Here is a 13,293-nt window from a genome sequence, read left to right on the forward strand (position 1 = left end):
CTCGTGTATCTTTGTCATGACCTTCCAACATTCAGTCCGCCCCTATTTGCTATATAATAGCAATGACAATATTCCAGAATATATTTGTTAACTATTTTGTGGTGATGTTGCATACTATCAGAAATACTAATAGAGAGGGTGCAATTCATCACAGATGATACAGGCGTTCTTGTCCAAAATCATTAAAAAAAAACATTTTTTTTAAGTTGAGGCTGCTCTCTAATATGACATAGTTTCAATCAAAAGCCCAACATAAGGAACTTTAAAGGTGTGCGACTTCTGATTAAGCTGCCATTTACTTTCAAGGCATACAGTGCAGCACTTCAGACACAGTGGCACTGGATCAAACAGCTATGCTGTTGTGTGGAGCAACATGTGAAAGATAACACTGCCTACTTCCAGGTAAAATATATTGCTTTTATTTGCAGCAAACATACTAACAATAAATGTAATATCAAGGAACTGCAGATGCTGGTTTACCAAAGAAAGACACAAAGTGTGATAAAGATTGAACACTGGTTTTCCGGCACCCTCTGTTCCAGAGCCTTTCTGGATTATTTGTTTTTCTGGATTAACAGAGGCCGCGTAATAATGAAACGACAATACAACCCTGGGCCTGCTAATGACACCCCTCCCGTGTCTCTAAAGCACCATGGAGTTCCAAAAACTTAAATAAAACAAATAAAAAAAGTAAACTGAATGGAATGACCTGCCGACCCATCCCCCACTCCCCGGCCATTTAGAGCTCAGGCTTCCGACCGCACTCCTGACCTGCAAAGTGCACCAGAGAGCCCATCTTCCTCTAGTGACCCGGCTGTTGTTGCCACTAACATTGTAGCCCCTGGCGACAGGGCTTTCATCGGGCCGCCGCCACCGACAGAACGCGCTCGGTCACCATGGGGCTCCTTCCCTTCTCACCTGCTGCTGCTGCCTGCTGTCGGCTGTGACTTTGTCCGCTCCCCGCTCGACCGACACCATCTCCTCCTCCTCCCCCCGACGCTCTGTCCAGTAGAAGTTTGGAGGAATAGTTTCTTTTTCAGCTATTTCTGATTATTAAGAAGCATGCTATTTGTATTCATCTTGTCTTGCAGTTTTTAAGTGATGTTAAAGAAGCAGAACAATATTTACGAAACCTGCAGGAGACAATAAGGAGAAAATATAAGTGTGATCGGACCAGTAGTCTGTCAAAACTGGAGGATCTACTTCAAGATTCAATGGTATGGAGAGTTTTGTGCCTGTTGAAAATATGCATGAATCTAGCTATTAATAATTGTCTCATTGAGATATATAGAAATGGCAGCTTCTTAAATTCATAAATTAGTTCTAGGAGCAGAATAAGACCATTTGGCCCATCAAGTCTACTCTGCCATTCAATCATGGCTGATCTATCTTTTCCTCTCAATCCCATTCTGCCTTTGCCCCATAACCCCTGAGCCTCACTGATCAAGAATCTGACATTATCCTCCTTAATATATCCATTGACTTGGTCTCCACAGTCGTCTGTGGCAATGAATTCACCACCCTCTGACTAAATCTTCATGGATGATTGCCTGTTATTCAAAATCCTTTCCAGAAAGAACCTGAATTAAGCAGATAAATTAATCTTCTACCAGGTATTACTAATGATATCAGGGTCATCATAGATTTACAGCTTGTGAGCTGTCCTGTTTTAGTTCTTTCATCATTGCAAAGAAAGTAACGAAACTCTGAGATGAAAGAATGTTAGGGTATTTTATATGACAGCTGAAGGCTACATATTTAAACGTCATGACATTGGAGCAAGGGTTAATTGGAGAGAGATGTAAATAGTTGTTCTGAAGTTTCTTCAGGTGAAGCAGTTATTGAAGTAGTGCCAAAAATATTGGGTATAAGAAAATGGCATTCATTCATCTTAGAAAGTAAGTAGGTCATTTTCAGCTCACGTGATAGATCCGCAAATGAAAAGTCAATTCTAGAACACCCATTGTGTACTAACCAGTTTCGTTCAAGAATATATATTTTTTAAAGTGGTTTTGCCAGTGGAGGCTAAAATGTTTCTTGCTCTGCTCCAGATTACACTATATATCAATGATCTAATGGATCTGTTCATGCCTGATCAAGCAGTGCCTTATGGAGAGAAACTACACAGTTTATTTGTTTAACTGTTTACCGGACCTCATTTTAATATACAGCTAGTCCTCGACCTACGATGGGGTTACGTTCTGATAAACCCATCATAAATCTAAGAGAACGCATTTAATACGTTGCGATCACGTGACCTGAAATGACGTGCGGCTCGCTGGTGTTGCCGAGTGTTTGCTGATCGTGAAGTCAAAATATCGCAAGTCGAAGCATCGTAAATCAGGGAGCACCTAAATAGATTCCTAAAACCTTGTCAACTTGTACTGAATTAAAACATGTTATTATAGGAAGAGAATAACCTTTTACAGATCCATCAGTCTTAATTTTGATTTTCACAAACTGTTGTTTGTAGATTCTTATTCATTACATTCTGAGCTAACGATATAAAATGCTAAATTTCTCCTTCATTTGAAATTTATAAAATAAATTATTTTATTTGTCATTATGTTAAGATCAAACGCACGTGGATCAAATAATTTTTGATCTTGCTAAAGCAACTGCAGGGTTGTACAGGGTCTTGGTGAGACCACACCTGGAGTATTGCGTACAGTTTAGGTCTCCTAATCTGAGAAAAGACATTCTTGCCATAGAGGGAGTACAGAGAAGGTTCACCAGACTGAGTCCTGGGATGTCAGGACTTTCATATGAAGAAAGACTGGATAGACTCGGCTTGTACTCGCTAGAATTTAGAAGATTGAGGGAGGATCTTATAGAAACTTACAAAATTCTTAAGGGGTTGGACAGGCTAGATGCAGGAAGATTGTCCCCGATGTTGGGGAAGTCCAGAACAAGGGGTCACAGTTTAAGGATAAGGGGGAAATCTTTTAGGACCGAGATGAGAAAAAACATTTTTCACACAGAGAGTGGTGAATCTCTGGAATTCTCTGCCACAGAAGGTAGTTGAGGCCAGTTCATTGGCTATATTTAAGAGGGAGTTAGATGTGGCCCTTGTGGCTAAAGGGTCAGGGGGTATGGGGAGAAGGCAGGTACAGGATACCGAGTTGGATGATCAGCCATGATCATATTGAATGGCGGTGCAGGCTCGAAGGGCCGAATGGCCTACTCCTGCACCTAATTTCTATGTTTCTATGTTTAACTGAATTAGTACAATACATTTTATCCAATTGATTTCATCTAGAACAGCACAAAAGATTTTGCATATGTTAATTAATGTAAAATCAGTTTATGATCATTTCAAGCTCTAAAAGTTATGAGGTGGCGGCACAGTGGTGCAGAGTTGCTGCCTCAAAGTGCCAGAGAACCAGGTCTAATCTAATCTAATCTAGTCCTTACCTCAGGTGTAGTCTGAGTGAAATTTGCATGTTCTCTCTGTGTTTCCTCCTGGTGCTCCGCTTTCCTCGCAAATTCCCAAAATGTGCGGGCTGGTTGGTTAATTGGCCTCTATAAACTGCCCCTAGTGTATCGGAGTGCATGAGAAAGTGGGATAATATTGAAATGATGTGAACCGGTGATCAATGGTCAGCATGGTCTTGGTGCGCATAATGGCCTGTTTTCATCTTCTGTCTCCAAAGCATCAAAAGGTCTAAAGCTTAGCCATAAAACTCCTTCCATGTTTTATGTTGAGACTTACACTTTGGTTGTATTGTCTAAGCATGTCCCCTAGAGGGCCAAACATAAGCAAAGCTAAATCTGGTCTGCAAAATTGAATCTCAGCTCCTAAATGTATTCTAATCGTAGAAAATATATTTATTTCATTGCAGCTGGTCTTTGAAGATTTCTTAGATTAGTTTCATTTTTTTTAAAATGAAATTACCTTTTTGTAGTTTTAAATATCTAAATGTAAAGCTGTATTTAATCTGGATTTTTTAAGTTATTTGTTTATGGTTTGTTCATTTCATGTGCAGGTCTTCCCGCTCGTCAGTTCTAATTTGTTTTCTCTTTCAATTTCTCTTTCAATTCCGGGGTTTGAATGTAGTTTTTTTTCCCTTTGCAGGATGAAAAGGAACAACTGATAAAGTACAAGAGTTGCATAGCGGGTCTCGTCGGAAGAGCAAAAACAATTGTCCAGTTGAAACCGCGAAATCCCGATAATGTTTTAAAAGGGACTATCCCAATCAGAGCGATCTGTGACTACAGGCAAATCGAGGTATGACCTCTTTATCGGCACATAGTGAAAGATTTAAACGATGAGAAAATACTGTAGTGAAGTTCTTTCAGCAATGAGTCGAATTCGGTATTAAAATATGATAAAATAATTTAAAATATGCCCCAGCGCAGAGGGAGAAGAGGAGGGAAGAGACTGCGACCTAAGACTTTTGCCTCCACCACAGTGAGGAGATGCTGGGTGGACTCACTGTGGTGGATGTTAATGTGTGTTTATTGTTGTTTTATTGTATGGTATTATATGTATGACTGCTGCAATTTCGTTCAGACTTCGGCCTGAATGACAATAAAAGGCTATCTATCTATCTATCTATCTATCTAGCTATCTATCTATCTATAAATACAATCTCCATATTTAGCATGGGTGGCTTGTACCTAACATTGGCACTGACATCTTGTTCGTATAATATAAAATTTCAACTCTGTAGTGTTTTATTAAGTGAGAAATTTAATAAATGTTGCAAACAATGTTTTTATCCCTATTCCCTCACTTCCCCCTGCCCTGTCTCTGTTATTTCTCATGGGAGCCGCTTGGCACCATGCAGCATCCATCAACGGGGAAGGTTACAGGGTCTGGGCCGCTGCCTTCACTCCATTACCTCGGTCAATATCACTCCGGGATTGGCCAAAAGGAGGTACGTTTTCATTGGGGTCATCCAACCATGCCAATTTTTCCCTTTCATCAGAGATGGTGCATTGTGCATTGTGCAATACACCTTGCTTTAAAAAAAAAATGTATGTTCAATACAACTTGGACATATCACTCCCAAGCAATTGTGCTTTAATAATTATCACGATTCAAAACCATGACCATTTGGTTGAGGAGTGGACTTTCAAGAATTGAAAAGAATCTTATTAATCACAAAATGTACAGTAAACTAAATTTTGTGGCAAACTATATGCGCTATTTTTATTTTGTCACAACTTCTTATCCTCATTCAATGAAAAATTGACCAACTGTAGTGCAAGTATCTGGAATTCTACAATTAGTAGATCATCAATTGTCTTGATGATTTATTTTGGTTCATTGGGACAGCACCATAAAGCACTGGATTCCTTGCAGCACTTCATGTTCATTGTTGATGCACAATTTCTTTTCAGTGGCCATGGACCAAAACCTAATATCCAAAAGCATAAGGAAACTAAAATGTAGCTGCTTCATTTTCTATTTAAGTAAATGTGTCCCCTGCAAGTCTGGTTCTGCTTCTAAGAAATGTTCTGTTTTATGATAAAATGGGATGAAGTATTGATAATGATGAATGGGCTCGAGTTATAACTTTGTATTTATTGACAGATCACTGTTTGTAAGAATGACGAGTGTGTTCTGGAGGACAACTCTCACAGAACAAAATGGAAGGTTATTAGTCCCACTGGTAACGAGGCAATGGTTCCATCGGTCTGCTTTACTATCCCTGCACCCAACCAGGAGGCCATTGACACTAGCAACAGGTAATAAATGAAATAAAACATTTCATTGCTGCTATAGATGTCACAAAATACTATCAACTGATTGATTACATTTTAAAACACTGGGAATTTCATGGAACATTGAACATAGCACATCACAGGAATTGGCCCTTTGGCCCACAATGTTTATGCCGTACATGATGCCAAGCTAAACCAGTCTCATTGCCTGCACATGATCCATGCCCCTCTATTCCTTGCACTTGCAAATGTCTGTCTAAAAGTCTTTTAAATAGCATTATTGCACCTGCCTCCACCACCTCCATCCATGGCAATATGTCCCCACCTCTCTGTTAAAAATAAGCTTGCCTCGCATATCTCCAATAAACTTTTCCCCTCTCACCTGATAGCTACGCCCTCTAGTGTTGGGCATTTCCACTCTGGGGGGGAAAAAAGGTTCTGACTTTTATCCTATCCATACCTTTCCTATATACTCATCTGGTCTCCCCTCAACCTCCGATGTTCCGGAGAAAACCATCCAAGTTTACCCAACCTCTCCTTGGTGCTGAAACCCACTAATCCAGGCAGCATTTTGGTAAACCACCTCTGCACCCTCTCCAAAGACTCCACACCCTTCCTGGAATGGGGCAACCAGAATATGATTCCCTGCTATTTTGTAAAATGGATGATATTTTCTGAGTTCTTTAATCATGTGTTTCAGAATTGAACAGATATATCAGAATGTTATGGCTTTATGGCACCAACTCCACCTTAATATGAAAAGTGTTGTGGCTTGGAACTACCTAGTGAAAGATATTGAAACTATTCACAGTTGGAACAAAGACACTGTACGTATCCACTATTTTTTCTTAAATATTTCAGTCAGACCCTATCAAAAAAGTATAAATCTGTAGTCCTACCCTGTAATCTACCATTCATTCCTGGATATGATCCTACAAGATGGACCCTTTTGGTTTGCAGTAGTTGCTTTTGTAAAATGTATCACGTGTAGGTTTGTGTAAATTATGGTTAACATTTCCAAATTTGGTTTAAATAACCTCTTTAATATGATCAATGTTATACATGAGAATATGTTTAACTATGAAATGCAAATTGTACAGCTATTAACTTCCTTAGAATATATTTGGTTTTGTTGGGTACCAATGTTTCCGTAAAACCTACTTACAGATCAGTGCAGGATGCTAACTTCTCCAAGCTTGCTTGGAGAATGAAGGCCACTTATGACAGGTGTATATCAAGTTTTAACAATCTCAATACAATTGGCATTTCAGATTAAAACACTCAAAGCAACTGAGCAGCAGCAACTGATGAAAAACCTCCAGGTGCATTATGAGGATTTCCTTGAAGACAGCCAGGAGTCTCAGGTGTTTTCCATTGCGGACAGACTGCGATTAGAGGAAGAGGTGGATGGTTGTAAGGAGCATTACGAGCAGCTATTGGCCACCATGGAAACAGGTCAGTTGAAAAACCCTCGCAATATCACATATGCCCTTCGATTAGTGTCATTGGCGTAATTCTTTTCTATAATAACACCGGTGTTGACATAGCATTCAAATCTGCTTTCAAAAGCAACCTGTGGATTTAGAATTCCACTTTTTTAAATATCCACCCATTCATCCCAACAACCCAACATCAGCCACCGCAGAAAAATAAGACGATCCATTGAATGTAACTTTTTTTTAGCAACTGTACTTCTCACTTCCTACCATGTGAAAGCGGGTAGCATGTGTGGCAATGATGCATCACCTCTGCACCAGCTCATTTCCTCTTATACGTGCTTTGAAAGGGAGAACAACACACCTACACAAGCCCTCTCCTCCTGATGACCCTATGATCTCAGTCCCTGATACCAACATCAGAGTATACTTCAAGCAGCTGAATCGATGCAAAGTACCCAGCCTAGGCAGCATACCTGGCTAAGTGCTGAGGTCTGTGCAGCAACTGGCTGGAGTGTTCAGTGACATCTTCAACCTCTCATTTCTATGGTCTGAGGTTCCCATCTGCTTCAAAAGGGCATCTATTGTACTGGGTTCACAAGAAGATCACAGTTACTATCATCAGTTAGCACTTGCACCCACCATACTGAAGTCTTTCAGGAAGTTAGTTGTGACGCGAATCAAGTCCTGCCTCAGAAATGACCCAAACCTACACCAATTTGGGTATCGGTGATAGTTCAACAGCAGATGGTATTTCTCTAGTTCTCCACTCTGCTCTGGACCAACTGGTTAACAGAAACACTTGCTTCAACCTGCTCTCCATCAGCTACAGCTCAGCATTTGACACAGTCGTCCCCTCTAAACTTACTGGATCCAGTTCCTGGGCCTCTGTACCTCCCTTTCGCAACTGGAACTATCTTTGGCAGACCTCGGTCATTGTAGATTGCTAACCATAGCTCCTCCTCACTGACCAACAACATGGGGGTACGTCAGGGCTATGTGCTTAGCCCCCACCCTACACCCTTTACATGCATAACTGCAGGCACAGCTCCAAAGCCATGTTGACCGAATTACTGAAATTCATATTGAAATAATAGTCTCCTATATTTAACATATTTAGTAATGTGCATAGAATAACCTACCTCGATATAATAACCATTGGAGAATAAATGGAATTCATGTCAGAATAGAACGCATCATTAGAGTTCTGTGTACAGGTTAAACAATTTGGCCATTTATTTACAGGTAAAATAGTTAATAAAAATAGAAAGACATAATTCATCTAAAATTAATGAGTGCGATTATCAAGGAAAGGAATGCATCAAAGATAATAATGCCTGCAGAAAATTTAATTTGCTCTCCTCATGGCCGTTTGATCTCGCATTCAATCCTGAGCTCATTCAGACGCCACCTGCTGGTTGCTAAAATCAATTGACGCGGTTATTTTACCTCATCTTCCCCGTGGTCCTGAAGTACATTGCAAAATAACCGAGATTTAATCTGTGGGAACAGAAATGAATGTGATGGTTTGCTGCTATAATGTTAAATAAACAGAATCATCAGTTCAACGTGTATGCAAAAGCATTAAATGCACTCAATGTCAAAATGAGGTAACTTTAAAATTAAATTTTAAGAGAGTTGAGAATGTTTAATTGGCTCGTGCATCAGGAACAGAACAGCTTGAAACCCAGTAGTCTGTTTGATTCATCACCCTAGTCTGAGCTCTGACGACGTAGCTCCAGGACTTCCAACACATGGACTGGACTTTGCATTTTGAACTGTTTGTGTTTTCTGGGTTTTTTTCTTTTTTTTTTTTTTAAGGGCACCAAATTGTAGTGAATATTAATTTTTGGTTGTGCAAAAGAAGTTCTGTGCATACGTGACAATAAAGAACCATTGACCATTGGTTTGGCATGGTTCATTCAGCAGCAGGATCAATGATTACTGGTTCTATTGTAGCTCTGCTACTGCGCTCATATCCAAAGTCAGGCTGCCCACGTGCAACGCTGCCATTCTTCCTCAGCAGCTTGTGCTTTCCCCCTGGCGGGTCACTCTACTCCATTCCGTTATCTCAAGTAAAACAAACCTCGAGCCTGTAAGCTTGGTAGTGAATTTAGCCAAGCCACAAGATTGATAATGTTGAGAATTGGTGGAACACAAAAATCAGAGAGAGTTGAGGGACAGCAGGAGGTATCGCAATGAGGAAGGAACAGTCCTTCCATAAGGTGCAGTCTGATTGTCCTCGACTTCATTGTAAGTATTGGACTTTGGCTCTGGGTCTGTTGTGCTACAATGTTGAGAACTATATTCTGCATGTTGTCTCTTCCCCTTTGCTCTACCTATTGTCCTTGAGTGAGGCTTGATTGTATTTATGTGTAGTATGATCTGATTTGATTGGATAGCAAGCAAAACAAAGCTTTTCGCTATATCTCGGTACATATGACAATAAACCTAAACCTAAAGTCCAGTGAGGTATTTTAGGTATTTAGTGAGAATTCAAAATTGTATCATTAGAGATTGGCGGCACAGTGGCGCAGTGATAGAGTTGCTGCCTTACATCGCTTGCAGCGCCGGAGACCCTGACAATGGGTGCTGTCTGTATGGAGTTTGTACATTCTCCCCGTGGGTTTTCTCCGAGATCATCGGTTTCCTCCCATACTCCAAAGACGGACAGGTTTGTAGGTTAGTTGGCTTTGAATAATTGTAAATTGTCCCTAGTGTGTGTGTAGGATAGTGTAATGTGCAGGGATCTCTAGTTGATGCGGGCACAGTGGGCCGAAGGGCCTGTTTCCACGTTTTATCTAAACTAAACTAAACTACAAAAGCAAAATGTTTTTCCTCGGTGTATTACTGTTCAGCAGAATGAATGAAACCACAGTTTGCTTGTGATTGGGTTTTTAAATGACTTGGCTGTCAAGAAATAAAATATTGCTTTGTTGCTATAACCATTGCCCTAATACTGAACATACAAATTAAATCATAAACCATCCAGTGGTTGACCCTCAAGTTGTATTATTCGACAAAGTGTTAACAAATGTATTATTTTAGGAAGGTGATTTGGTCTATTGAAAATGGTGAGGAATGCATCTTATGTGCTGTTTATTGTTGGAATCTTGAACTTTCATGAATCTTAACAGCTTTGTCATTTTGTTGAGGTTTCTTGCCATAGAGGGAGTACAGAGGAGGTTCACCAGACTGATTCCTGGGATGTCAGGACTTTCATATGAAGAAAGACTGGATAGACTTGGCTTGTACTCACTAGAATTTAGAAGATTGAGGGGGGGATCTTATAGAAACACAAGATTCTTGTTGGACAGGCTAGATGCAGGAAGATTGTTCCTGATGTTGGGGAAGTCCAGAACAAAGGGTCACAGTTTAAGGATAAAGGGGAAATATTTTAGGACTGAGATGAGAAAAACATTTTTTACACAGAGAGTGGTGAATCTCTGGCATTCTCTGTCACAAAATGTAGTTGAGGCCAGTTCATTGGCTTTATTTAAGAGGGTTAGATGTGGCCCTTATGCCTAAAGGGATCAGGGGGTATGGAGAGAAAGCAGGTACAGGATACTGAGTTGGATGATCAGCCATGATCATATTGAATGGCAGTGCAGGCTCGAAGTGCCGAATGGCCTACTCCTGCACCTATTTTCTATGTTTCTATCCACCTGCTGTCAAAAATTATAGATGCTATATTTTGGTAATCCCATGTTTGGATGTGAGAGACTGACAATTCTATCTGTCGTGTGCAAATTGCCTGAGAATTTCTTTATTAAAACTGGTACAGTGCTGCTGCTTTGATCAGTAATGGGTAGGTGCTTAATATATGCCGTGTTACTGCAGGAAAAAATTAAGTTACGACTACAGTATGACATTTCACTCTGAAGGTTAGGGTGCACCATTACTTTGTCTAGTCATTAAGGTGCAATGTTCAATTTCCAGGTATGCTGGCCTGCCAGGCAACAGTGGGTGCAGTATTTTGTGTTATAAGCAAACGAGTTTCCAATAAACGTCCAGTGAATTTAAGAATTCCATTCATTTAACGTGTGTTTATCTCTTGAATTGTGACTTCAAAATAGCAAGAGTGGTTGGCTTAGTTTGAATTTTAGAATTGTTATGTATTTATTAAACAGAGGAAAAAGATGAAACGCTGAGTAAGACCTGCATCTCGGAGCTACAAAATATACACCTGCGCCTGGAAAAGTATAACGACCGATTAATACGGAGACTTCAAGCCTCAGTTGAAGGAGATGTCATGCAAGAAAATACCTTCAGAATTGCTGAACAGGAGGTTAGTCGAGGGGGAGGGGGGAGAAGGAAGGAGGACTTGCATTGGATGCTTTGTACCTGTGTAAGTGCCCTTTATGAGGCAACTATTTGCATACCTTGGGTATGAAAGCAAAGAATTTCACTGTGACTTGTCACATGTGAAAATAAAGTATTCAATTCAATTCAATTAAATATATACCAACAATATGTTGAAACTGATGATCATGTCTCCCTGTATTTTAAGAGCTTTTCTATGATAACCAAAGTTGCCATATTTTAACATTACCTTCATGACAAATGCATGCAAGTATCTATTTATCTCTTGCTACATCTTTCCATTGTTTACCTGTCTTTCAAGACAATTTATCAAAATCTGCGCATTGATTATTTGACCGTTTACTCCTTTTGCAGCACATGCAGCAGGAATTAAGTGGGTTGAAATCTGAATTGAATGAGGTGACAAAGAGATGCAAGACCTTTTTCTACCAGTCTCCTTCTGCGGCTAGTATCCCAGTTCTACGCTCTGAGTTGGACCTGGTGGTGCAGAAGATGGATCAAGTGCATTCATTGTCCTCGGCCTACTTGGACAAGTGAGTCGTCATTTATACAAACACCATTAATGGAGTTATCCATTTCTGAATCTGAGGATTTTTAAATGATTGGTATATCTTTTTCTTGATGGACTAGCTGAAATAGTATCTGTGGCCAGCCTGTAGTATATATCTCATTCATTGATGAAAATGCATGAATGTGCCAAAAAAGAAAAATGGGAAATTATCTGGTTGGATCCAGTTTGGAGTGCATTTAAATGTATCGCTTGTGTGCTGTGTAAAATATGTTTAATTTCAGTGGAAAATACATGTTAATTTCTTTTAGGTTGAAGATGGTGGATGTGATTTTGAAAAATAGCCAAGGAGCGGAGATGTTGGTTAAGATGTATGAAATGAAGCTGAGTGAGGAGGACATGGTCCCAGTAAACCAGCAGGCTGTTAAAGGACACAGGAGCGTGCTGCAGGTACGATAAAGTATTTGATGACCATGAACACGATCCTACACGATTGCTGCCGGAAATCCTAGTCTTTGCCAAGTTGGAGACAATAAAAGCAACGTACAATTTCTACATAGTACGGAACCAGGCCCTTCAGCACATTGCATCCGTGCTGACCATTCAGCACAGTACACCAATCCCATTAAATCTTCCACTTGCATCTCCATCATCTTTTCCCTTTCCCCAGATCATTCATGCCCTTATCTCCCCCTCTCCCCCCCATCCATTCTCTTGCCGTCTCTGTCCACTAGAAACAATTTACAATAGTTAATTGTCCCAACAATTATCATATCTTGCATGTGAGAGCCCCAGGTAAATCCACATGGTCACAGGGAGCTTGTACAAATTCCACACGGCAACCAAGATCAAGGTTCAACTTGAATAATAACTCTGGCACTGGCTCTGGCCACTTAAATCAGCTGCCCTGGCCATTTTATGACTGTTTTCACTTGTATTTTAACGTTGCTGTTTTTACCTGCACTTTTTTAACTATTCGTACTGTTTTATCAGGAACTGGATTGTTTTTTTAATTGTTTTTATTTTATGCGTGAAATGTTTAAGTTTCATGTGCGATGCTCCGTATTCCCTGGGAAACGTCTTCTCATTTTGCACTGTACAACTGTTGCATTGCAAGATGACAATAAAGGATGATGATGAATCTTTGAAACTGGGAGGCAGCAGAGTGCACCACTGCGCTGGTGTATCTTTAATGTGGAAAAATTCCGCAGAGCAGCTTACACGATTATAATAAGATAATTAACTCGGCTTAAATTCAATTTTTACGGAGGGAACCTGTAAAAGATCTCAACGCTGTTGGTTGAAAGGAAGACTGAGGGCTTTAGTTTGAAGATGTGTAAACAGGTTTCGGCAGGG

General features: G+C 40.1%; 1 protein-coding gene across 1 annotated transcript in view; it reads left to right on the forward strand.

Moving 5' to 3' along the window:
* The window catches only part of LOC129709575 (microtubule-actin cross-linking factor 1-like), a 335,842-nt gene that overhangs the window by 205,179 nt on the left and 117,370 nt on the right, over positions 1 to 13,293 (forward strand). Inside the window, exons 19-27 of the mRNA XM_055656025.1 lie at positions 307 to 402; positions 1,092 to 1,217; positions 4,076 to 4,228; positions 5,540 to 5,694; positions 6,371 to 6,497; positions 6,942 to 7,125; positions 11,237 to 11,394; positions 11,784 to 11,962; positions 12,249 to 12,387. Coding sequence (XP_055512000.1) covers positions 307 to 402; positions 1,092 to 1,217; positions 4,076 to 4,228; positions 5,540 to 5,694; positions 6,371 to 6,497; positions 6,942 to 7,125; positions 11,237 to 11,394; positions 11,784 to 11,962; positions 12,249 to 12,387 — 1,317 coding nt within the window. The remainder of the gene's footprint in view (positions 1 to 306; positions 403 to 1,091; positions 1,218 to 4,075; positions 4,229 to 5,539; positions 5,695 to 6,370; positions 6,498 to 6,941; positions 7,126 to 11,236; positions 11,395 to 11,783; positions 11,963 to 12,248; positions 12,388 to 13,293) is intronic.

This window comes from Leucoraja erinacea, chromosome 26, assembly GCF_028641065.1.
Source record: "Leucoraja erinacea ecotype New England chromosome 26, Leri_hhj_1, whole genome shotgun sequence".
Classification (NCBI taxonomy): Eukaryota; Metazoa; Chordata; class Chondrichthyes; order Rajiformes; family Rajidae; genus Leucoraja; species Leucoraja erinaceus.